Here is a 25,941-nt window from a genome sequence, read left to right on the forward strand (position 1 = left end):
CATTATTTATGTTAATTTTTTGAAAGGTGTACATACTTTTTTTGCACCTTTTTTATTTTCGTAATAGTATTTGTAATATAACTTGTTATAGAAATCATCTTTTCATGAGCTTTTTGTAGCAAAATGTTTGGCATGAGTTTTTGAACAAAACGTAGTACTAGGTTCCTGTCAAACTTTATTTTTTTTACATGTTTCATCACAAAATGTGCATAGTGCCCAAGGGGTGTAAATACTTTTTTTTACATACTGTATGCCTAGGTTCTTATACTGTTAACATACTTGCATACTTGGAAAAAAACATCTACTCTACTCTACTCATCAAATGAAGAGGTTTGCTTCTGGGAAAATCCGAACAGGGGAATTCTGATTCCTTTGGAAGAAATCAAAACAAAACAGGTTAATCTGCTGAACCTATTCGCTATAAAAAACCGCGAACCCAACTCTCTCCACAATCAGTCGCATTTATTCTGCTCAACAATGTGGTCGAACGTCGTCGTCGTTACCTTGTTTTGCGGTGGCATTGCTGCAGTAGCATCAAATTCCGACGGTTCGGTTCGTTTTGCGGTGGACTTTTTCAAGCATGCGTACACCGCTCGGCAGAACGCGATCCTCGCCCCGATCGCCATCCGGAGCGGTCTCGCGATGATGCACCACGTGGCCACCCCGGACGCGGCACGGATCTTGCGGGAAGGTTTGTATCTGCCAGAGGATGGGTTGGGAGTGATCAAGCAGACAAAGTTGATGATGAATCGTGTTAACGAGCGGAAGAGTACGTTGGAGATGTTGTCCAGGGTGTATTTGCCGGACGCACCACTCAATCCGGAGTTGGTTGCCCATTTGAGAGACAATTTCGGGACTGGTTCGGAGATTGTGAATTTTGCTGAGAGGAGCAAGGTGGCTGAGCGCGTCAACACGTGGGTCAACGAATCAAGCAGGGGAATGATTCCGGAGTTTCTGAAGGCTGACGAACTCTCCGGAGATGTGACTTCACTGCTGATCAACGTAATGGTTATGAACGCCTCGTGGGGATTCTTCGATGAGAAGAAAACGAAGAAGCAGACGTTCCACTTTTTGAACGGAGATCACGAAGTGGACATGATGAAGGTGAAAGGAACGCTTCCCCGAATGTATCTGGAGGATCTTATGACGGACGCGATCAAGCTACCCTACGGATGGGGTTCAGATCTCTCGATGGTTATTCTACTGCCAAGGAAAGAGACGAACCTTGAGCACGTTATCAAGCACTTCACTGTCGATCACTATAAACAGCTGGTTCAGCTTGATAATGAGGACGAAGGGTACGGAAATATACGGCTGGGAGTTCCGCGGTTCAAGATCGAGCAAAAATTGGACGCGCAAGCAACGCTGGAAAAGATGGGACTTAAGACACTGTTTGGTCAGGAAGCGTTCCAGGTGCTCGCGACAAGGTTGTCCAAACTGGGACAGGTCAAACAGTCGGCTTTTATCAAGGTGGACGAGCAGGGGACGCAAGCGGCGGCGGCCGCTGGTTAGTAACATAAGTCTTTTGAAATGGCTGAAATTATTTTTGAAATGTCTTTTCAGCAATTCAATCAGACCGTATATCTGGCCCATGGAATGTCGACCTAGATCGACCTTTTATGTACATCATTCGCAAGGAATCGACGAAAGATATTCTGTTCATTGGACACTACTCCAATTACGAGGAATGATCCGAGAAGCTACGCAGTATGCTATGACTCCATTCAGTGCATTTCGTAACGCAATGGTTTGTTCGTCTAGCCTACTTTGACCTCAACCTAGTGAAAGTGATATTATACGTTGAATAAAACTACGTCAGCTTGATCATAAGATTTTTGAAATTACTTATTTGTTTTATTTAAAATTTAGAAACAAAATTCTCTGCCATTCTTCCACTTGTCCATGATAAATGCTGTTCTCTGTTTATCTCTGTGTGTGTGCCTGATGGTGAGGAATTTTTAAGGTAGGTTCTGGACATCACTACACAGTATTCGATTTCTGTCAACTACTCTACTCGCTAAGACATGTGTGGTGAAGATGAAAAATTGTATTTTTAGCGTAAATTAGAACCTGGGGAAAGAAATCTTCAAAAAAGAATCGACCTCTATCCAGTTTGTCTAGTTAGGTGCAGTATTGTGTGTGTGTGTGTGATTTATTGATATCTGAGCGTTCAAGTACTTTTATCTTACAAAAATTATACCACCACGGTTTCCGTTCAGTTACAAAAACTCTGCTGCGAAACGGCGGTCCCTCTTCCACTTGTCGCTTCGCGCTCTGACCAGTTTCTGAATTAGTTTTTTTTTGTTTATTATTTCTGTAAGTGTGTCAGTTTTGTGTTGTGTCATTTCTAAGGCCTTTTATAGTTTCTTTGTTTCCTTCAAGTTGTGTGTTAAGTTTTAATATTTTATTATTATAGCTTTAATTTGATGAATTTTTCATATATCTTACATGGTCGCTAACTGCTAGAGTACTAAACGAGAATTTCTACCTTTATTTGTTGTCTGACCTAGGGTGTAACGATGCGTGTTTAATTTTTGTTCTTGTTGTTAGTTACTTCAATTACTTATCTATTACCACTATCAGTAACCTACCAGATCGATTGATAAACTCCACCTTCCCGTTTCGTGTTTGTGAACCGGCGATGCTCCGTTCGTTCGAAATTTTAATGTAAAGCGTTTACAGTATACCAAAGCGTTTGTTTTGTTTCTTGATTCTTGTTTTTTTTTATTTCACGTTTTAGTTTGAAACAACAACGAAACTGAAGAAGCATTCATTCAATGTGGTTGAATTTGTTATAAAAATCGAACGAAATTTGATTGATTCTTGATTCCTAAACATCATTTTGCTAGTTTTACTTCTTAAGGAGACTATTTACACTATTTACAGAGTTAAAGTAGATTTGTAAAGACGTCAACGATTCAGTTTATAAACTCTCGATAAGGCTCGTTATAAAATAATCAAAAAAAACGGAAACAGAGTCAAGTTCAGTTGATAACTATTTTTTTTCCGAAACAGCAGACGAATAACAATTGTTTTATCGCTGGCCCTTGTTCAATCTCTTTGGGGGCAGCGTCGAAGGTGTTTGATTTAGAGTTTTAAAATCTGATATAAAAATATCTGAAGTACAAACAGTGTTTAATTCCTCGGGGAAGTTTTCGCAACAGTCACCTGTGCCAATGCTGGTGGCATGATTTTGGTTTTTTTGTAGGACTTGTTTGATATCACTTTTGTTGGTTTATTTGAATAAACTTTTTCTCTTTATAAACTTTTTAAGACGTGGAACTACAACGGTACGAAAATATGACGCTATTTTTTTAATAGGTTTTTTCGGCAAATTCGTGCGTATAAATTTTCAAATCTTCTATTTTAACACAAAAGCTACTTTGGACCACTTGGTAGATTTTCATAATGTTTCATTTGGTTTGGTTTATTCTTTGATAATGATTATGGTTATTTTTCTCGAATGAAAAGGTTCTGGTTTTAAAGCTGATAATTACTACTTGTTTACCACTATTTTACTCGTACCTGACTTATATTTACATAGTTACACTACCGAAAGGTTGTATCGGGGAACGATTGATGACAGTTTTAACGAATTTATAAATGCAACCAAATAAATCATAATTATATGAAAAAACAAGTCAATTGTATCCCTCTTAGAATATTTCAAAAGAAACTCAGTTTATTGACAGTATATTTGATATTCTGGATATATTTTAAACCAATTTTATACAAATTCAATATAGAGCGAGTCCTGAAAAGGGCTATAATTTATTCTTACTCAGTATCTCAAGACAGTGTTGCCAACAAATTGGTACAGAAATTCGTCAAATTGAAATATATACAGAGTATTTTAGAGTGATGATCAATTTTCTTTGAATCAACCTAAATACACTTTTTGAGCCCATAATTCTTTTTTATGATTTATTCAGGCGAAAGCACCGGATTCTTTACAAGTTTAGTATTAAAAAAAAAAAATGATTATTATTTATGATATTTTTTTTTATTTTTGCACAAAAGTCTGCCCGAAGACGTTCATGCTCTATTTCTAAACTGTCAAAAGTTAGCTTTTCCATAGCCTACTAAGATGAGGTTTTTTATGTGCAAATTTCACCAAAAGCAGGCCATTACCATGCAGAGCAAAGTTGTAGAGCATGTCAAAGCACAGACATAGTTTTGCTTTAATCAATTATGTTTGTAAAAAAGCATCTTCAACCACATTGACTTGTTTTAAACCGGTAAAAAAAATGTTTTGTAATATTTTTTTACGTTATAAGTTGGAAACAAATATCGTTTCAGAGTTTCAGAATTTTACCGGCAGATGCCATTGAATTGTTTAGTTAAAGCTTATTGTGTCTCAAGTAGAGAGTCCAATTTGCCGGAGTTTCAAAAATCCCGGGAAATTTGAAATCAATTGATTTTTTTTGATTCTCAACAAAATTGTTAAGGACAGCTTTAACAGTCAAAATATCGTTTGAGCCAATTCACGGCTTGACTGCTTGTAAAAGTCATACATCTTTAGTGAAGTATATATTTTTACATATTTTAGGAGCTGAACTCCGAATTGCACATTAAATTCAAAAAAAAAAATAACCTGAAGTATTTTTTTCTTTTTAAAAATACTTATTTGTATTAAGGGTTTGGATTGTAAATATAACAAATTCTTGCTTTTCATCCATAAAATTGCAATTAAACTGCCGAAGCCATGGCCAATCGCTTCACACAGCGAAACAAATACTTCGTGAATTTCTTTGCCTACTCCGGCCCTCAACTCGAGTCACAAACGAATATATTCAGAGAGGAGAGAATCTAACCAAACACCAGTCAGTTTGTCGTATATTATATTTGGAAAGGTGAAAATTGCTGTAAAATGTGTCTTTCATGATGTGTTATCAACAAAATTGCAACACATTTTTGACAAAACAAAGCCGATCGCAGACTATTTTGAGTCAGCTTTGAGCGACATAGCGCAATCAGCCTCTCTGAGCCATTCGCTGTACTACCCGATTTGAGAGAGAGAGAGGGAGAGCAAAGTGAGAGTATTCAGTAGCGATCGGTGTGGAAGTGACAAACGGTAGGAAACGGTAAGAGCAGTTTTTCGTCGCGTTCGGTTTGTGATCGCGATTGAATGAGTATTTTTGGAGCAATAGGACCCTTGATTAAACTTGCCTCTGTGACCAGTATGAGGGAAGATGATTAAGAGGTAGTATCTGTAGATTTTGCTCGGTTTGTTCTAGAGGTCGTATCGAGGTGCTCCGATTTGGATGAAACTTTCAGCGTTTGTTTGTCTATACATGATATTAACTCATGCTAAATATGAGCCCTCTACGGCAAAGGGAAGTGGGGTAAAACGAACATTGAAGTTTGAGGTCCAAAAAACATGAAAAATCATAAAATTACTCCCATTTGCGTAAAACTGGACCAATTCTAATTTTCTTAGTTGCATTCGAAAGGTCTTTTTTAGCACTTTAAAATGTGCTTTATACATCTAAGATTGGTTTGACTTTTTCTCATAGCTTTTGCAAATTACTGCTAAAAATGGATATATTTAAAACCTCAATATCTTTTTCCAACAGCTTCCACATACTCCAATAGGTCAAAAGTTAGGTAATTTCATGCACTATAAGCCTACGGTATTAAATTTTTGTCCAATTGCAGTTTTTCTCATAGAATTACGATTTTTCTATAACAAACTTTTTAAAACGTTAACTTTTGCCCTGTAGCCCAAGAAAACGGCCCTTTTTGGTCTCAATTTTTACATATTTGAAATCCTCAGGAAATTTCACGTAAGTTTGAAGTGTTGGAGTTGTAAATTTGATAGGAAAAAAGGCCATTTAGAATGAATTCAAATATTTTTCAACAATTTGTTGGATTATGAGTGGAACGGGTATTCGCCTACTTGATACAGCATTTGACGTATTGATCACAGGGTAAACAAAATCTAACCTTTTTTCAAAAATGTATTACATATTTAACTATTTAAAAAAATCAAATTTACGACTCGAACAAATTAAACTTACGTGAAATTTTCGGGTCCAGACAGTTAAGATTAACATTAAAACATATACTTGAAAAAAAAAATTGAAAAGATACAAAATCACTTTTCAAGAGTTTTATCTTTTGAAAAAATAGTGATGCGTTATGTTTCTCTTAAAATCTAACTTTTAATGTTTTTTTTAAATGTGAAGTTTCCAAATATTTGGAGCATTTTTTTTTGAAGAAAGGTTGCAATACAAATTAGTTGCATTCTTTCATGTATTACAGAGTGGATTTTAATGATTTTTTACATTTCATTTATGTTATTGTTTATGTTACTTTGGTTTTAATAGCAGGGTAAGTTATTTTGTATTTAATAAATATTTCACAAAAGTCCACAATCAGGCTGCCATTTTTTCATATTCTACAATCGAACAATAGCATGGTCGTTGCTCCATAAAAAATATTTTTTTATTAATTAATTCGGTTTTATTGGTGAATAATCAAGATACAATCAGTTCTTTTGCAATTCATAACAGAGTTTTGGAGTTCCTTTCAGCTGTGTGTTGCATCATAATCCATTTTGGAACAATTATTTCTATAACTATGGCACTAACAAGAGCAAGAAAAATTAAAAAAAAAATTGCTAAAATTGCAAAGGAAAGGGGAAAGAAAGAGAAAAAGCTTATAACTAAATCACAGTATTTTATCCTTTGTAGATGTGCTTGATCATCAGCTCCCCAAGGGCTAGAAATTGCTCCGCCTTGTTACGGCAGGTCCGAAACCTCGACATCATCTCCCCCGCGAGAGCAAAGAACTCTGGCAGGGTGAAGAGATCTTCCCCGGTGACTTCTTGCTGGGCCGCATAAAACATATTTTAATATGTAATTGCTTGAAAATTATTCAACGAATTGGACTGATTCTTATTACCCAATCCTTAATTAATCAATTTTTATCAAATGTTATCATAGTAAGGCTGTTAAAAACATGTTTCCAAGGTGATGTCTCCCACCCCTTAAATTCGTCTAGAAAAACTGAATTTGATCAAATAAAGCAGTGATCCCCGTGCACCGCGTTCAACCGCGTTCTCTGTTTTCTGGACTCGATCAAACACCAGCACCGCGTGTGCACGCGTACAAGCAAACCTAAACTCTGCCGTGTACAGGCTGTACCCATACACGAACCTCAAGTTTAAACCGAACCTTGCACCTCGGGTACAAACCCCGTGCAGGCCGACGACGCAGAAAAGAGACAAAAATAGTTCCCTCACGCTCCCTCTGCTGTAGAGTGGTGTTTCATTCTCCGCTGCAGTCACACTACAGTGTTTGCCGCAGAGAGAGTGAGAAGCAGTCATTTTTTCGTCTCTTTATACGCTCTTCGCTCGCACGGCGTTGTACCCGAGGTGTGCACCCCGTGTTTACACCGCGTGTAAACTTGAGTGCGCCGTGCGGGAAGAACTCGAACATGGTAGCCTGGTGTGTTTGAGGTTCATCTGCACTGAAAACTTGTACGGCGTGTACGGCGTGCGTGCGTTTCGGGAAGACTGAAATAAAGTTATCTCATTTAACAATTTTCAATTAATAGTAATCTGCACAACATTGATGATAAAAAATAAAGAAAATGTATGGGATTTTATAAATTTCCCGGGAAACGGGAAATGTTGTTTACATGAATTCTTGGAACTGGAAATTGGAAACTCTACAACAACGTCATGTTTTAAGTCTAAAATTTAAAGGAAATTTAAGATGAAAAACTTTCATTAAACTTGAAACAAATTGGAGTTTGCGAATAAAAAAAAGTAAAAGTACAGAAAAAAGGTTAAACAAATTTATGCTAAAACTGACCCCATTCGTTCCTCCCTCAATTTCCTTTCCTTTCTAACAACTTAAAACCAAATTTGCGCTAGCATATCACCGTTTGTGTCTCCCAACTGGAGCACGTGTTGCGTTGCACCATTATTCCTAGAGATCCTAAATAGGGAGACTGGTCGAAGTGAATTTGACGTACCCAAACAGACACGAGTTTGACGTATACAAACGAGCCTTTACGCCCAGCAAAACTTATCAGTGTTGCCAAGCTCAAAACATACGTTGCCAGATCGATTAAGCCAGCTTAGACCAGTCTCCCTATTTAGGGTCTCTAATTATTCCTCCCCCGCCACATCCAAGGTCAGCTTTGCCGGCACACTTGGATGACCACCGTTTTAATTTCTTTCTTCCATTTCTTTTAATTAATTACTATTAATTGTTACACACACCGAGCTGTTTGCTGTTGTTAATTTTTCCGACCGGTCACAGTGTTTTTTTTTGTTTTGTTTTATATTTACAATTCGTTCGTTAAGAGTAATTCACTTTACATGCCGTTTGCTTTTTCTGTTGTTGTTGTTCCCAATGATGTGTGTGTGCATGTTTTACTTGTTAATTATTACATTCATTGAATGTCACCTTGCAAACCGCGCCGTACGATTCGATAGTTTCGATCACTTTTGTTGTCCTTTCTAAAGAGTAGTGTTTGTCTAGTTGTTTTGTTTTTCTCCTTCTTTATGATTTGGGTGCCAGACCTCAATGGATTTTGCGCGTTCCTCGTAACTCGTTGTGCAGCGTGCTGACTATTTTGTTTTGCTCTACTAGTTCTGGATGTGTTGCTTTTTGGTTGATGTTGCTGAGTAAAAGAGGAACCTTGTCTGCTGATTGTTCTCTGTAGCGTCGGTAGAAGATGTGCGATGATGATCGTTAATGAAACCTAAATTAGCTACCAGTTGAAGTTTAGTAGTAACTGCTGATGTCCGCGTTCGGCGAGCGATCTAACTGAGTTTTGGTTGGTGCAACGGAAACTGCTTCTAGAATCGTCTTCTGTAGTAACCGCTGCTGCCACTGCTGTTGCTGCTGCTGCTGCTACGGGTGTGAGGCTAGTTCTATATCCACTTGTTGTTTCGCACCGCCGAGCGGAGCCTACGGCCCCACATTAAGTTATATCATACTATCGTTCCGTGGAGGTGCTGCTGACCGCCGGGACCACCACCACCGCCGGACGAGGGCGAGCTCGATTCGTTCTCCCGCAGGGTGGCCAGGTTCGAGGTTGATCCACCGACGAGCCCGCCCGGACCGAGGCCACCGTGGTTACCGTTGCGACCATTTCCGCTGCCGCCGCCGCCGCCGTTGGAGTCGTGGATCGTGCTCAGGCCGAGCGTCGATCCGCCCATGGTTGAGCCCAGCGTGGACGGATTCACGCCGCCGCCACTGCCCGTGGGTACTGGAACGCCAATTACCGGCAGAGGTTCCTCCGGAGGGGTCACCTGGAAGGAGGGATTAGCGCAGTGCTGAGGTCAGTGTAGTTGCAAACGGGCAAGATGGGATAGCGCTTGAAGCACCATGCGTCTCCACGACGATCTTTGAAATGGCGAATGATAACAAATTACTAAGCAAATAGGAGGCCGTGAGATGGTCTAAAGGTAATCACACTTTGTCAGTTGAAGTTTCAAACATGAACAAGACCATTGGAACTTGATAATAATCATCCCGTCGATGATTTTTTTTGGAGATGATTCAAAATATTGTACATAAAGAAAATTTTAAAACTGATATCAATACAAAACATTACTTAATCTACCTTTAGGTGTTTGGTGCTTCCTCACATTCATAGAGTGAATACACTGCACAGCCTCAAAAAAAGTGTACAAATAACACTTATTTTATCAAAATATCTAAGATCCGGCCTAGAAAAAGTGAATAAAAAAAATTAAAGTAATTATAACTTTTGATAGGGTTGTCAAATTTGTTTTAAAATCGTAATTTCAAGTCTTTTATCATAATTTTACACTTTCTACGCTTTTGAATCATTCAAACATATCAAACTGAGATTTATCTGTATCATAGCTTGATGGAAATTTAAATCATGCGAAAACTTCATTAAAATAACTAATATTATTTTAACGTTTTTGAATGATGTTTTCCAAAATTAAATACGGCATAAAATAAATTGCGAAGAATAAATCAGCCGTCATTTTTCTTGCATTTTTAACGTGAGCAGTGCTTTGGATAATTTAAAAAATAATTTTATTCGTTTTTGTAAGTTTTTGCACTATTTTCATTAAGACCTGGTCCAGTTCTTTGAAAATGTATATATATTTTTTTTATTATAATTTCATAAGGAATTCATTTCAAGTGCTTTGAAAATAAATCGTTTGAAGAAAAAAATAATCTGTTATTTATTTCTGTTCTTCTTATTTTTCTTTGAAAGTATATGAGCAACTCTCTACGAAATCGGCCGATTTCGACCATTTTTATTTTTTGTATTTTTTGATGGTGCTCAAACTTTGTGGGGGCCTTCCCTATGACCAAATAAGCTTTTTTGTGTCATTGGTTCACCCATACAAGTCTCCATACAATTTTGGCTACTGTCCATACAAAAATGGTATGTAAATATTCAAACAGCTGTAACTTTTGAGTGAATTTTCTGATCAATTTGATGTCTTCGGCAAAGTTGTAGGTATTGTTGAGGACTATTGAGATAAAAAAAGGTACACGGAAAAAAATTGCAAATTTTTTAATCAACTTTTTTTTCACAAAAACTCAATTTCCCAAAATACGTATTTTTTGATTTTCGAGATTTTTTGATATGTTTTAAGGGACAAACATCCGCAACTTTTGAGCCATAGAGAAACATGGTCAAAAAATCTGCTGCCGAGTTATGATTTTTTGAAAAAATAGACATTTTTGGAAAAAATCGAAATTTCATGCAAAAACAAATTTGACGTTATTTTTTAACGCGATTTTAAAAAAAAGTGACCATGAGTGACCATTTCTGAAAATATTATTTTTGAAAAGTTCAGAAAATTTGCTTTAAAATTGTTTAAGAGACATTGAAGATTGGAATTATGGTTGCTGAGATCCAGCCGCTTTAGAGCGAGTCCACGAACAGAGCATACCCCTTTGTATGGGACGTCGTTTGGACCTCACCAATCTGCCTGAAATTTTCAGTGGTTGTTTTTACATATAAAACTAGCATCTGGCCAAAATATGAGCACTCTAGGTCAACGGGAAGTGGGGAAAATCGGGACACAAAGTTTGAAGGTTAAAAAACGTCGAAAATCTTAAAAAGGCTATAACTTAGGCAATATTCAATTTATTTTCAAAATTCAAAATGCATCTGAAAGGGCTTAAAAAATGCAACAAAATGCAGGATAGAGCACCCCAATTGGTTTAAATTAAAGAGAGTTATTGGCATTTTAGTGAAAAAATAGCATAATTTTCAAACTCAAATAAAAAAGTGTTCCATCCAGATATCAACTCGGTTCGACCTGCAGCTTGTAGGGGACATCTGGGACTATCATCTGAGACAGAGAACGCTTTGGGTAAGGCAGTTTAACATATTAAATAGACACTTTTACTTTTAGTGAATTTTTTGGTTGGGAATTTTTGCTCGGGGGACCCCTTAGATCCGATTTTCTGGTGATAATTTTATCATATTCGTGTTCCTGAGACAATTTCACAATAGAAACATGCATAAAAATGTTTATTTTGATCCATTTTAACCCTTTCAAAAATAAAAGTTAAAAAAATTAAAAAGCTTTTTTTTTCTGGTGTCATCTAGTATCCTTGGAAACGAGCTTGATTTTCAATAAATGTGAATCGAAGATTTTTTTTACTTTTATTTTTTAATGGGTTAAAATAGATCAAAATAAACATTTTTATGCATGTTTCTATTGTGAAATTGTCTCAGGAACACGAATATGACAAAATTATCACTAGAAAATGGGATCTAAGGGGTTCCCCGAGCAAAAATTTACAACCAAAAAATTCACTAAAAGTAAAAGTGTCTATTTAATATGCTAAACTGCCTTACCCAAAGCGTTCTCAGTCTCAGATGGTAGTCCCAGATATCCCCTACAAGCTGCAGGTCGAACCGAGTTGATATCTGGATGGAACACTTTTTTATTTGAGTTTGAAAATTATGCTATTTTTTCACTAAAATGCCAATAACTCCCTTTAATTTAAACCAATTGGGGTGCTCTATCCTGCATTTTGTTGCATTTTTTAAGCCCTTTCAGATGCATTTTGAATTTTGAAAATTAATTGAATATTGCCTAAGTTATAGCCTTTTTAAGATTTTCGACGTTTTTAACCTTCAAACTTTGTGTCCCGATTTGCCCCACTTCCCGTTGACCTAGAGTGCTCATATTTTGGCCAGATGCTAGTTTTATATGTACAAACAACCCCTGAAAATTTCAGGCAGATTGGTGAGGTAGATGCGAGATGGGTATGCTTTGCTCGTGGACTCGCTCTTAAGAAAAAGAAACACGAAAATTGAAATTTTTTAAAGTCTCACCAAAATAACCCACAATTTTCTAATGTCGATATCTCAGCAATTAATGGTCTGATTTTCAATGTCAAATTATGAAAAATTCGTGAAATTTTTTGATCTTTTCGAAAAAAATATTTTGAAAAAAATTAAATCAAATTTAGCATTTTAAAAGGACGTAATATTCAATGTTTGGCCTTTTTAAAATGTTAGTCTTGACTTAAAAATTTTCAAAATATTTTTTTCGAGAAGCCACAGGCGATCTTGATCGGGTTTGAGTGGTTCACCGCCTGCATCAGCGTCGCAAAGTGGCTTCACGAATTTTTCATATTTTGACATTGAAAATCGGACCATTAGTTGCTGAGATATCGACATTAGAAAATGGTGAGTTGTTTGGGTGAGACTTAGAAAACTTAATTTTCGTGTTTCTTTTTCTTAAAAGCGGCTGTATCTCAGCAACCCGAGGTCCAATCTTCAATGTCTCTTAGACAATTTTGTAGCAATTTTCTGAACTCTTCAAAAAAAAAAAAATATTTTCAGAAATGATCACTCATGGTCACTATTTTTAAAAATCGAAAAACTGCAAATATTTCGCTAAAATCAAACTTTCGGTGGCTATATCTTGAAAACAGAGCACTTCAATTTTGCATTAAAAAATAACGTCAAATTAGTTTTTGCATGAAACTTCGATTTTTTCCAAAAATCACTATTTTTTCAAAAATTCATAACTCGGCGGCAGATTTTTTGACCATGTTTCTCTATGGCTCAAAAGTAGCGGATTTTTGACCCCTAAAACATAAAAATCTCGAAAATCAAAAAAATCGTATTTTGGGAAATTGAATTTTTGTAAAAAAAAGTTGATTAAAAAATTTGTAAATTTTTTGTCCGTGTACCTATTTTTTTCTCAATAGTCCTCAACAATACCTACAACTTTGCCGTAGACACCAAATTGATCAGAAAATTCACTCAAAAGTTACAGCTGTTTGAATATTTACATACCATTTTTGTATGGACAGTAGCCAAAATTGTATGGAGACTTGTATGGGTGAACCAATGACACAAAAAAGCTTATTTGGTCATAGGGAAGGCCCCCACAAAGTTTGAGCCAAATAAAAAATACAAATAAAATCCATTTCCGGTTTTGGTAGAGAATTGCTCATATCGTTTTCTTGGTTAAAAAAAATATTTCCATGGATTTTAGCATAATTAAAAAAAAAGTTCGACAACTGTTTTTTTCATTAACATTTTTAGAGTTTTTGCATTCTATTCAACATGGCCAGTGTTTTTAAATAAATAGTTTAAAAAATAATAGAAGCATTTTCTGAATTTTTTTGTATTGTTATCAACATGACCAGTTTTTAAACATGCTCTAAAAAAATCTATAGGGTTTTACATTCTTTTAAAAAAGGTTGTATGAAATAAGGAAAATAAATTTGTTTTGAAAAATAAGAAGGTGTTTTGTAAAATTAATTTTTAAGTGTTTTTGCATTCTTTTTTGCGTGAGCAAGCAGCTCAAAATACCATTCCAGTTTTTTTTAATTTTTTGCATTGTTTTAAAAATGAGCAGTTCCTGAAAAAATAAAAAAAATATGAAAATTCACGGTTTTCGGCATTTATTGGAACATGGCAGTTTCTTTATTTTTTAAAGAGTAATTTTCATATATTTCTTTTAAGGTTTTGATTGTATCAAACTCAAGCAGTTCTTTGCATTCAAAAAACAAAATTCCGTGAAATTTCAAAATGAAAGTTCTAAATGAAAAAAAAAAAAACTCTTCTGAGTCATTGCAAATTGGAAAGTACATTAAATTTCTCTTGAGTTATGATTATCTTCTTTCAACAAGGTTAAAGTCTCTTGAAAGCTCATTTTCAAGTAAATTTACAGTCTATTAATAACGGACACAAAACTGAGAAAGTGTGATTACGGCTTTTATTTGAATTTGCATCGCAGTAGGCGTAATGTACGCATTTATGTGCCACACTGGACAAAATGCACACACAGATTTGATTCGATTTGGTCTTCCAGTTTCGATGCATGGTAAAGACGAGAGACAAGTGACAATCGACGGATGATGAATGTTTTGGTTTGTTTTGTTTTGTTTAACACAGATAGTTAGGCAGACAGGTAGTTATGAAGCGACAGGTTTGATGAAGGCGTGGTTTTTCGTTTGTTTTGTGTGGCTACCTCCAGTCCTATACTTCCGTTGAGGGCGATCTTGATCGGGTTCGAGTGGTTCGCCGCCTGCATCAGCGTCGCAAAGTGGCTTATGCCAATCTCCTCCAGCGACGATTTCCGCCGGCCCGAGTTGCCGATGTTGGGTAGTCCCTGCCGGAGCGAGTTGGAACGCCGCAGTAGAATGTCACTGTCGATCTGTGGAGACAGAAACTGAATGGATTGAGCGGCTTTTGCTAGCGTCACATCCAAAGCGGCTTGTCTACTGCGTCTAGGCGTGCTTACCCTGAGCGAATTGCTTCGCCCCCTCATCTGTCCCAACGCATTAGGACTATCTGGAAGAGACAAAGAGTTCGATTTTGTTGTGACCAGCGGGGGAGCTCGGGGCGTTACGTAACCTGACATCGACTGAGGGCCACCGATGGTGTTCAGTCCGATGCCCGATCCGCGCCGGGAACCGGCCGCCGCCGCTGCCAGGTTGATGTTCGAGCAGAACGAGATGTTGGACTTGCGCCGCGAGTTGTGCCGTTCGAACGTTTTCTGGGCGGAGAAGGGCGAGGGTCGGACCAGGTAGCTGGGGAAAAAAATGGGGTCAAAACAAGTTTATGTTAAACTTTTCAACGGGATTATCGTCTCTAGACACTCACATAATGTCCCCCTCCTCGAGCTTCAAGTCGCAGGACGGGTTGATGATGACGTACGACAGGTGGTTCCGCTTTTCGCTCACGTCATCGTAGTCTATGCTGGGCAAGTTCAACGATTCCATGCGACTTCGGACCAGGTTGGCAATCTCCGCCCGTTCGATCTGTTGCATGTGGTTGTCGCGCGCTTCGTCCGCCATATTGATTGAGTACTGTTTTGTATGAGTTTCGCGTTTTTTTGTTTTTGATTGTATTTTTTTTGTGGGCAGATCGCAGCAGCCATTTTCCAGTCACAACCGGTAGAAAATGGCCGTCAATGCCGCCCCGGTAGATAACAAAAAACGCGAAAACCAATACCACAATGCGGCGTCGATGGCACGTCACGTGTGTGCATGTGGTTGTTGTTGTTGTTATTATTGTTTGAGCATGACACAAGGACACACGTACACACACACACATACACGGATACAAACGCACACAGTTTGACAGCGGGAGGTGGATTCGGGCAAGACGCATTCACAGAGCGAAATGGGAGAGAAAAGAGAGAAAGAGAGAGAAAGAGAAGAGAAGAAAAATAATCACAATTAGTAACGTCATTGGTGGGGCTCAGTTGGCGGGGGAGGCGCGTGAGGGGGTTCTTTTTTTCAAGGGAAGACCCGCAAAACAGGTCCAGTAGGCCTTGGGGGAGAAGTAGGTGCGCCATAAAAAGGTGAGCATCGTAAAACCTGCTAAAATGCATTGCTGTACAACTATAAACACACACACATAAATGTAACGAAACAGCCGGTTTTGCCTTTGTTAGCTGTTGCCCAACATAACAAACTACACTATGTTAGTAAAACTGTTAGTAACATGTAACTGAACAAATCCAAACCAGGAAAATCGGTGCATTCAAATATATGCACATCCAACCAAACTGGGGAAACATTTGTGGCTTGCGATAAATGTGAAGTGTGAAATTCATTCAGTGTATTTGTGGGTGTGTGCTTCCAGTGCTGGCAGTTATGATTTGTAAAATTTCAACAAGAGTGGGATGAATTTTAAAATGTATTGGCCAATCAAATTTTCAAGTCCAATTAGTTTAATGTTGCAACAAAATGTTTTTCTAATTGATACGAATTAAAACGAGTTAGGAAAAAGTGTCAATCTAACTAATTCAGCAATAATTATCAAAAATGCAAACTACCAAAAGAGTTGCAATCATTCATCGATTTCAAAAGTGTGGAGCATCGCTAAACTACGTAACCTAGTGTTATTTTTGGCTCTTTCGTTTTTGGAGGTTGATTTCATGAATGTTTTCGCTGCTGTTAGTCGCAATTGTTGTTTTATGTTTGTGACATTGTGTGTGTGTGTGGGGAAAAAATGGGGGTCATTCTCACAGCAAAACGCGGGCGGGGGTTGGTCGGGCAACAGAAGTGCACGCAACGAAACGCGAATGGATGCAGTTTTTCTGTTGATTCTGAACTGACTTGGCGCGGCAGATGCGATACTTACCCTCGGAAAGGCTTGCAAGATCTGAGTTATGTCTGTTAGTGGGTTTTGTATATTTTTTGCGATATCTTTTTTTTTAAAGATTGAAAAGATTCAGTGAGTGGGCTTTTGTGTGAATGTTTTGGTGTTGGTGGTTGTGTTTTTGGTAGTGATTGAATTTTTTAAGGAAGTAAATTTGTGTGTTTGCTGCCAATTTGATCAAAAGTTGTAAACATTTTTGGGGTGGTTGAATTTTTCATCATGCAGTACAAACATGCCAATTTAGTTTCAAGGTGATTAAATTTTAAAAAATGTTTGATTTTAAATTTTGCTAAATTTGCCTAATGGATTGTTAAAAATAATAGATAAAACAATTTATTGGGGCTTCTTGTGCAACAAAAGCTTTTGTGTCAACAATTCAAAAAGCGTGTTTAGGTGAAAGAACTATTTATAGAGAAGAAATCCGATGACGATTTTAGGGAATTCAGAAGGTTTTACAAATTTTGGAGGGAGCATAATAATAACGTGAGCAATCAATTAGCCTTTCGCAGTTTTTTTTCAAGATTTTTGATTTTGTGTTTTTCATTTGGATGAATTTTGGCCATCAATTCTTTATGTCCAAATAAGCCATTTGGAATCATTGGTTTCTCCATACAAGTCTTCTCACATATTTGGGGCCTGTTAATGCAAAAGTGCTATGCAATGTTTCGAATATCAGTATTTTGAGAAGTAACATTTGATCAATTTGGTGTCTGCGGCAAAGTTGTAGGTTATGATTTGCATTAATCAGAGAAAATAGTTCCCGAAATTTTTATTTCCCTTTCTAACAAATAAATAAAATAAAACAATATTTTTACAAACTTTATGCTTTTTGTATTTTCGTTGTTGTAGTTGACAAAAAATGCATAAAAATGGTTTTCAATCAAAATTCCACAAGAATACTTTTAGATTGCAAATTAAATTTCATAGAAAAAAAGTTGAAACAATTTCAACGCTGTCAAAAAGGCTTTTTAAAGTATCATGCAACCTTTTGAAATGCTAGACTAAATTTTTCGAAGCTCATGCTGAAATATAAAAATTAAATACAAAAATACGTCCTTAAGTTTTTTGGCCATTTTAAAATTGTTAGGATTAACTTTCATAAAAAAATGTTGTATTGAGTTTTAAACAAACTTTTTTGTAGTGTAAATGCAACTGTCAAATATTGAAAAATCTTATTTCCTTGGTTAGACAAAATTTTTTTTAATTAATTTTGAAATATTTTGAACAGGCTTAGAAAAAAGAAACAATAGATTCACATCTAAAAACCCACCAGCAGTTGCATGCGTGTACTTTGTGCACACTGTGTAAGGGCACTTGTATGAAACGCCAAAACACGCGACCTCCAAAAGGTTAGATTAGATATTTGAGTGAACAGTTGACAAGAAAATATTCAAAGGTTGTTCTGTAAAGAGTAAAAAATATATTTTGAGATTTTTGTGTTTTAACAATAAAAATACGATAAATTCCAACAGAAATATACTATGTACCTCGTTTTTGTGACTTTTATACCAATGGTTCGTCTCTATATCTCGAGAAGGGAATCCATTATCAAGTTGATGGTGTTATGTTAATAAAGTCAATAAAAAATCACTGTTTTTGAAAATTTATTTTTTATGTGACCTCAAGATTGGAAAAATAAAATATGCGAAAATTTCGTAAAAATCAAGCTTTAGATGAATTTATTCAAAAAAATAAAGGCCACGGTTTCAACATTGGAATGAACATAAGTTTCAAAAATATCTAAATATTGACGAACATTTTTTTGCGAGGAGAAACAGTTTTTGCGGTGCTCTACATTAGAATTTTATAAAAATTCAAAATATTTTCAAGCGAGCCCCATATTAGAATGTTTTCAGTTGATATACTTCTGGTTTCAATGCAATTTTTAAGGATTTGAAAAAAAATATTTGTTTTGCTCCATGATTTTTCGGACCAATTTAGAAGGGGCGGGGCGAAATAAACTTTGAAAAATATTTCCAACAATCTCAAAAAGAAAAGAAAAAACATGATTCATGTTGGCAACACTGCCAGATATAAAATTGTTTGCCCTAGCTAGACCATATCAGGCAAGTTTTTTTTTTGGTTTTTGAAAAAGAAATTGCAATAAAAGAGAGTTATATTTGAATATGTCCTATAAACATAGAAATCCCTTAGTTTCTGTTTAACAATAGGAAAGAAAAAAAGGTTTAGATTAATTTAAAAAAGTTTTCCAATTTCTTATGGATTGCCCTTACGAATGAAGACTTGTTTGCAAAACCCAATTTGATGTAAAATTGCTTCGTTAGTCATACAAAAGGGCCCTGACAAAGTTTAAGCCAAACCAAAATAATCAAAAAATAATCAGTGGCTGAAATTCTGGAGAATTGGTCTTACACTGAAAAAAATCGCCATGTAAGTTCAATGGCATTTCCTCTACTATCAATAATTAAAAGTGACAAACTAGACAAATTAGTGAAAAAACAATCAGATTTTCGAAAAAATACAAAATTTCAACACCAAGAATGTTTTTTTGTGGTAAAAAAAAAATAGATAGGAGATGGATTGTTTTGAAATCTTTCAAAGATTCTGGGAACTTCGTCGCAAAACGGATTTCGAAGGTTGTGGTGACGGTCAAGATGAGGGATCCTTCGGTACTCGGTAGTGTCCTGACTCACTTCTTCTAGCGGTGGTTTGGTGGTTGACTCGGTGGTGGATGGTGATTTATTTTCCAGGGTGGTGGGTTGGGGGAAACAAGGTGTGTGTGGGGGGCCGTGAGGTGAGGTGTGGAAGGTTTTTGATCTTTTTTTTGCAGGTGTTTTTTTTTTGGTTACCAAAGTGACAGGTATTAAAACTTACGCTCGATCCCCGGCGGGCCGTGCATCCCCCGAGACACGATGAGGACTTGCGGACCGGTGCCGGCGGTGGCCGGTAGGTGACGCCCCGCAGGTTAGCTTCCGCGACGCCCTTTATGGGGACGCCGGACGCCGAGGTGCTGCTGGCCGTGGCCGTCGTCGTGACCACCTCCTCTTCGTACTGATGATGTGGTTGATGGTTGTTTTTTTGGTTGGATGTGTGTTTGGTTTTTTTTTACGGTTTTTTGTATTGGTTTTTGGTACGATTCGGTCGGTAACGGAACGGAACAAACAAACGGACATGCGAAATCAAGCAAGCGTTATCAATTTGGTTAATAAATGAGTATAGATAATAGTTAGTAAATATATTTATGATTTTGGTGTGTGTGTGTTCAAATTAATCGTTAACATGTATGTTTTTCTTCCAACGAATGACAACATAACCTCAAACCAAAGGTGGTCGCGGCGCATGGTGGGGTGTGAGTGGTTGGTGGGTTTGGGGGTTTGTGGTGGTGAACTTGACCTATTCTAAGGAAGCCATGAGATTTGCAACAGGTTACTATGATTGGTTTAAGTAAAACGGGGCGGAATTACCGGGCTTTGTCAGTTAGGATTAATACGAAACTCAATCGATCGTGCACTGAAACAAAAAACCAACGTAAAACGGTTCGTTAATGTCTACAAGCTTAAGCAACAGAGAAAAGCTTCTTCTCAGCACTTTGAAAGCGCGCGTGGTAGAAGATTAACAGTCTGAACTACAGTTTGCTCTACGAGTATGAATGTACTATAGAAAAAGGAAACCAGAGAATACGATCAAAACGAACTTTTCCCAAAAGTCGAGCATAGTGAATGTTGCTAAAGCTTGTTCTTCCGTAAGGAGAGAGGGGGCAAACAAAAGGTGGTAATCACAGGGAAACAGAAACCAGAAACCAGTTTTCGGGAGAACATTGTTTCCCCGACAGACAGAGGGAGAAAAGTTCACAAGGTCATGCACCAGGTGTGACGTGGGGAGTTTGAAAGGGGGACAGAGAACAGAGGGACAGGGAACCTGGCCAGGCGGCCTCGTTGCAAACTAAAGACAAACTAAAGGATTACTGGTTTTTGCGTTATTTACGGGGTATCACCGGATTATTTTTGAATATTTATAAGTTTTCTAGGACTTTGAACGGGAAAGGGGGAAAAGCATAACTACTTGTTTTGAACCAAACGAATAATGTATCATACGTTGAGAAAAGTTTTCACCAAAGTGGCTCAACTCAACAGTTTCTTGTAGTTTACTTCTTTTTTTGGTTATCCAACTAAGACTCACTGTGTGCGTGTGCGATCAAATAATTCGTCCTTTTGTGGGGCTCTTTTTCGACGACGGTGGCGACGACCGGTTCGCTTCAAACATTTTCAAACAGAACAAATTCAAAATATCGAGACAGACAGACAGAAAATCAAAAGACTGAGACTGAGAGAAACTGAAAATCGGAAAGTTGTCTAAAGTTTGGAAAGTAACAGACATCATCGCAAAAGATTGAGGGCGGGGAGGGGGAAAGTTTAAAGTGGGGGGGAACGAGGATCGAGCGCTAATTGGGGATTGGCTTCCGGAGTTACGACGATAGCTGAAGGTCTCTACAACTGGCAGGAGGCGATTCGCTATCTATAGCTAGACTGAATGTAGTACTGAAGGGAAGCAACCCGAGCTTGGGCGGGTAATCGTGCCATGTGACGAGAGTTATTCGAATACGAGTAAAAGCAGAATTAGGAACGACGAATAAAATGAGTAGTTTTAAAAATGGTTCTATCCTACGTCGGCGGTAGCAGGCAGCGCAGCCGAGTCATTCATTCATGAAGAAGTGAGGAAAAGGAGTCTCGAAATCAATCAAGTTTAAACTCGCGCTCAGTTAATTCAGTAGAACAAAACGGGACAGACGGGGTTTCCTGTTTCCGGTTCCGGAGAGTATGTACAACATTTCGGTTTATCTTTTGTGGTGATGATTTTCGAGTGAATCTCATGAAACTGGCGGTTGATTTTTTCTCAGTGTGTGGCGAGAGTGTGTTTTGGTTTTGACAGCTGACGGCTTGGCGTGGCGTGAGGGGGCGTGACTTTCTCGAATTTGTTTACTTTTTTTTGGGGGGCGTGGTATGGCAGGGGGCGATTATTGTTTTTTGGTTGATGATGAAAGCACGTATGTGACGACAGCGTCGGGTTTCAGTAGAAACGAAACGAAAAAGCCAAAAACTTACGGAACTGATAGAAGGTGAAGGTAGAGAGGTAAAGAAACGGAATCGAAAGAAAGGTTGAGCAAAAAGCGAGAGAGAATAGCGAGAGAGGAAGTGTGAAGGATAAAGGAAACGATAGAAACGATAAGTTGAGAAAAAAGAGTTTTTTTTAAATCTGCTGAGAAGTTGAGAGTAAAAATTATGTAAACAAAGTAGGCTGAAGAGGCAAAATGTTGCAGCCTTTGTTCTGTAGTTGGTCGCGTTAAAAAAAAAGATAGTTTGAACGAAAAAGTTGAGAGAGATAAAAACGATAACAAACGAAACAATCTTAAATTGGGACTCACCGTTGGTCGCAACCGCACACAATGTCTAATGCCGAACGATCCGAAGGGTCGCCATTTTTCGGCGACGGGTGAGTTACTCACATGTGACGCTTCCGAGGCGCTGGTTTCCTGGGTGCGGTAGATGCCGATCGGGATTTCGCACGTCGTCGAGCAGAGTTTCTGGTAGAGCCGGCCGTAGGTGCGGATCCACATGTCATCTTTGGTGATTTTCATCTGCAAAATGTGGGAGAGCGACGTCATCTCTTTAGTTGGGGACACTTGGCGGAAAGGTGGAGCACAATTTTCTTCAGTGCAACGCGCTCAGTAGGCCGCGAAGAAGACAAGATGTGGGAGGAGCTTACCGAGCCAAGGGTGCGGCCTACTGTGAACTAGCATGAACAAACACAGAAAAACCCAACAACCGCAACAAGGTTAAGAACGACAAGAAGGCCATGAAGAAGAAATGACGTGGGTGGAGCTTACCGAAACCGCCTACTCTGTTACAGAACACGAACAAACAAACCGACACCGAGACCAACACAACTTCCGGCGGTCTGGTCAACTCACCGAGGTTAGGAAGCCACTGCCGGGGGCCTGGTCGATCCCGAGCAGCAACCGCACGAACGTGATGACGTAGTCCTTGACGAAGGCCTGATACAGTAGGGTGTCGAGCATGGACGCGCTAAAGACGTTCCCGGCGGCAAATGGAAGCCGGAACATGTACGATATATGCGATCCGCGCTCTTTTTCTCGCTGTTGGAGATCATCAAAAGTGTCAACAGATGTGGTTCGTTCGAACCCGTTTAGGGCATCGGGGGGACTAGTTACCTTCTCCATCTTACTCAAGTGCAGCGCGTACTTGTCGTGCGCCCGGAACTGCATGAACCTCATGTTCGAGCTCTGCGACAGCTCGGTGATGCTGCGGATGCTTGGGAAGAACCTGCAAGAGGAGGAGTCCAACCCGAAATCGTCAGTGTTACAACATGCACACGCCAAACCCCTCGGAACCTACTTGAACATGGTTTGCACCGCCACGATTGTGTTACAATCCGCCAGCGTATCTTCCTCGGCCGAGTTTGACAGTTCTTTATTTACAACGACCACGTTCTCGGCTAACGTGATCCCAGCACGCAGCAGATCATCCAAGCAGTCTATGGAACCCAACATCCAGTAAACCTGCGGGACCACAAGCGTGCGTTAGTCATGACCTACTAAGATGGCTCACCAAGCGCGTCGTCATTACCAGTGGAAAGTACGAGATGGCGTCCAGGAAGGCTATATCCGGTCGCCGTTCCAGCAGCAAAATGATCGGATTTAGCGAGGTTTTCGAGCGGAAGTGCGCCCGCAACGGGATGATAAAGTTGTAGATGCCGTTCGAGGCGTAGTCGGCGGCCAGGATGATGGTCTTGTTCTGCCACTGGTACTCTTTGGCGTTACGGTAACTGCAGTGTTCGCAGACCTGGTGGCGAGAAAGGGTCTTTAGTACTACGGCTTGTTGTCCATGGGCTACTTGGATGGCTTACTTGAGCAAGCTGAAGGCAGCAGAGGGGCTTCTTCTCCTTGAGTAGGAAGCAAAGCGTCGGGCTGACGCCGATGAAGGGTGAAACGGGCGGGAAACCTTTGACAATCCTGCAAATAACACAAATTTGAAAAAAATATTTAGTAAATTTCGCAATGACACCCATTTGTAATTCATTCCCCAAAAACGACATTTTTCACGAAATAAAGTAGCTCAAAACTCGCCTCTTTCGAGGAATCCAAAAATTACAAAGCACTTGGAGCATTTCCCCTTGAAACTTTCAAAGTCTAAATGAACACGATCTAGCATCTAGTGTCGAACACGTGGAACACAAGCAGCAACTCTCGATATCTCTAGGCAGGGCAACGGTAACAGAACTATTCTATGCTGGTGATGATGGCAAAAAGGCGCGCAAAAAAGAACACAACATTTTTCAACTTTTGATTCACACTATTCTAGTTAGGCGGAAAGGAGGCAAGCTCTGCTAAATGTTCGAACACCGTGTAGTTTACTAGTTCGCGGCGAAACCAGTGATGATGGCCGCAAAAGGTTCGGCGTCAGATGGCGACTTTCCCATCGATCTGAAAATATAACCGAGGGAAAATTTCATCGCGCTTTTCGTTTCACTGCCTTTGCTACTGGAGTCGGTTTTCCTCTTTTTTTCAGTTTGCCAAATAGAGCATAATGAATCTGTGCAGCGAATGCACGGGCAGTTATGCTGTTAACAAGGTGGCGTTAACGCCACTAGTGAGAATATTGGGAAAATTGGCGCTTACGCTGCAGCGGTTGGCGATGTGAAAGGGTTGAAACTGCATTCGGGCATTTTTGAGCAAATTGGTAAACCATTAGTTTGCAGGGATGCTGCTGCAGGTGTGAAATGCATGAATGTACTTTTTTGTTCCTTGCATGACCCGATGATTGATCGTAAGTGTATTTGAGTCGTGACGATGTAGGTATTGCTATCGATGTTGATTGTTATTTATTTATGATGAATTTTTCGATTTTTTTTGCAAGCCATAGATATTGTTGCAATTTCAGATTTTTTTTAAGCTTGTAAGATTCATACGCATTACATGCGTACGTAAATAACTGTATCTCCTTTTGGTTTCCTCCACCAATAATTTAATTGAACCGAAGTTGAGTAGCCTTATACAGAACTTACTTACTGATACCAATTTATGTACAATGTTGCTTGATTCATATCTGTTCATATCATTTTGTTCTGAAAAATTCCAAACGGTGTTTATTTTGGGAACGTTAAAACTCATGCTTCCAAATGATTCATCTGAAGCCTCATCGTTTTCCCATTTTTTTGGACAGTAATGAGAATATAAATTAATAAATATTACCATTGAAATAGATAGTTAAAAAAATGACTTCAAATTCTGTTTCTTGTTTTTGTTGGTTAAACGAGTTTCTGAAATAATTAAAATATTAAAGTATTTGTTGTTAACATAGTAAAAGTTTGTTCAGAAAAATCCACGATTGTTTCAGTTTTGGACATTGAATTATTTTCTTTAGTTTTGCTGTTTTTATTCTCGAGAATTTCAATATTGTTTTTGTTAATTTGGATGAACCTTTGTTCACCTATGTCAAAAGATGTCATGTCAAACAAAATGAGCATGTTTATATTCAAAAATGTGTATCTTGGAAGTAATTTTCTGATTGATTTGATATCTTTTACAAGTTTTAAATTATGATAAGGACTTTTCAGGAAAAAATACGCGAAAAAGCTATCAAAAAATAATTTCTCAATTTACGTATTTTTTTAAATTGTTTGGTAGGGGAGTTTGGGGAAATAGGATCAGCTCCAGCTCCAGCAGTTTTAGAACAAAAGATAGTTTATAGCTTAAACAATGTTCACCTTTAATTAGTAATTAAGCAATGATCAATGTAGTCTACGTTTGTTTGACGAATGAAATAAAAAAAAAGTTTTCACTAAAATGGGACATTTTTGATAAACCATGTGCTGGCGGTAAATTTGAAATGGCTTGTGGGGTAATTTGAGCATACCTGAAAACTACCTGTTAGGTAGAACAAAATTACATTTAAAGATATGTTGCTTTTTGGAACGTATTGAAAAGTATACTAAGAAACTTAAATGAGCAATGAAAATTTGAACAAAACTTTTATTTATTCTATTTTTTTATGTTATTTATAATATCCAAAAGTTTTAAAATCGAATCCAACCAAGAATCATTATTATTAGGGTTAGTGAAATTTCACGATTTCGCGAACAGCGTGAAATCCGCGAAATTTTGCTTTTTCCTCGAAATCCCGTGAAATTTTATGTTTGTGTGAAACTGTAACGATTTTTCTCAAAATATTTTATCAAATTTAAATAGGAATAAAAATAATCTTAAGGACTACTGTAGAATTAAGCGAGTGAATACCCTTGTTCAATTACTAATATAGGGTTAGTGAATTTTGACGATTTCGTGAAATTCTTGAAATTTATCAA

The 25,941-nt window shown here is 38.0% G+C and overlaps 2 protein-coding genes across 36 annotated transcripts in view; one reads left to right on the plus strand and one right to left on the minus strand.

Moving 5' to 3' along the window:
* The first annotated feature begins 466 nt into the window (after positions 1-466).
* Positions 467-3,621, plus strand: LOC120417816 (serine protease inhibitor 42Dd-like). Its single transcript, XM_039580021.2, has 2 exons — positions 467-1,507; positions 1,564-3,621. The coding sequence occupies exons 1-2, from the start codon at positions 478-480 to the stop codon at positions 1,689-1,691; spliced, it is 1,158 nt and encodes a 385-aa protein (XP_039435955.1). The 5' UTR covers positions 467-477; the 3' UTR covers positions 1,692-3,621.
* A 2,020-nt stretch (positions 3,622-5,641) lies between these two features.
* The window catches only part of LOC120417793 (potassium channel subfamily T member 2), a 367,487-nt gene continuing 347,187 nt past the window's right edge, over positions 5,642-25,941 (minus strand). For 8 of the 35 annotated variants that reach the window (XM_052710596.1, XM_052710607.1, XM_039579971.2 and 5 more), the window contains 11 exons: positions 23,485-23,590; positions 23,205-23,420; positions 22,974-23,137; positions 22,529-22,901; positions 21,983-22,195; positions 19,435-19,611; positions 16,582-16,602; positions 15,094-15,299; positions 14,732-15,020; positions 14,459-14,659; positions 5,642-9,295 (listed from right to left, as the gene is read on the minus strand). In XM_052710596.1, the coding sequence (XP_052566556.1) occupies positions 8,951-9,295; positions 14,459-14,659; positions 14,732-15,020; positions 15,094-15,299; positions 16,582-16,602; positions 19,435-19,611; positions 21,983-22,195; positions 22,529-22,901; positions 22,974-23,137; positions 23,205-23,420; positions 23,485-23,590 (2,311 nt within the window). In that variant the 3' untranslated portion in view covers positions 5,642-8,950. Of the gene's footprint in view, positions 9,296-14,458; positions 15,021-15,093; positions 15,300-16,581; positions 16,603-19,434; positions 19,612-19,901; positions 20,071-20,756; positions 21,540-21,982; positions 22,196-22,528; positions 22,902-22,973; positions 23,138-23,204; positions 23,421-23,484; positions 23,591-25,941 lie in introns of those variants that run through there. The other 27 variants (XM_052710610.1, XM_039579984.2, XM_052710603.1 and 24 more) reach the window with 26 other exon arrangements.

Source organism: Culex pipiens, chromosome 3 (genome assembly GCF_016801865.2).
Source record: "Culex pipiens pallens isolate TS chromosome 3, TS_CPP_V2, whole genome shotgun sequence".
Taxonomy (NCBI): domain Eukaryota; kingdom Metazoa; phylum Arthropoda; class Insecta; order Diptera; family Culicidae; genus Culex; species Culex pipiens.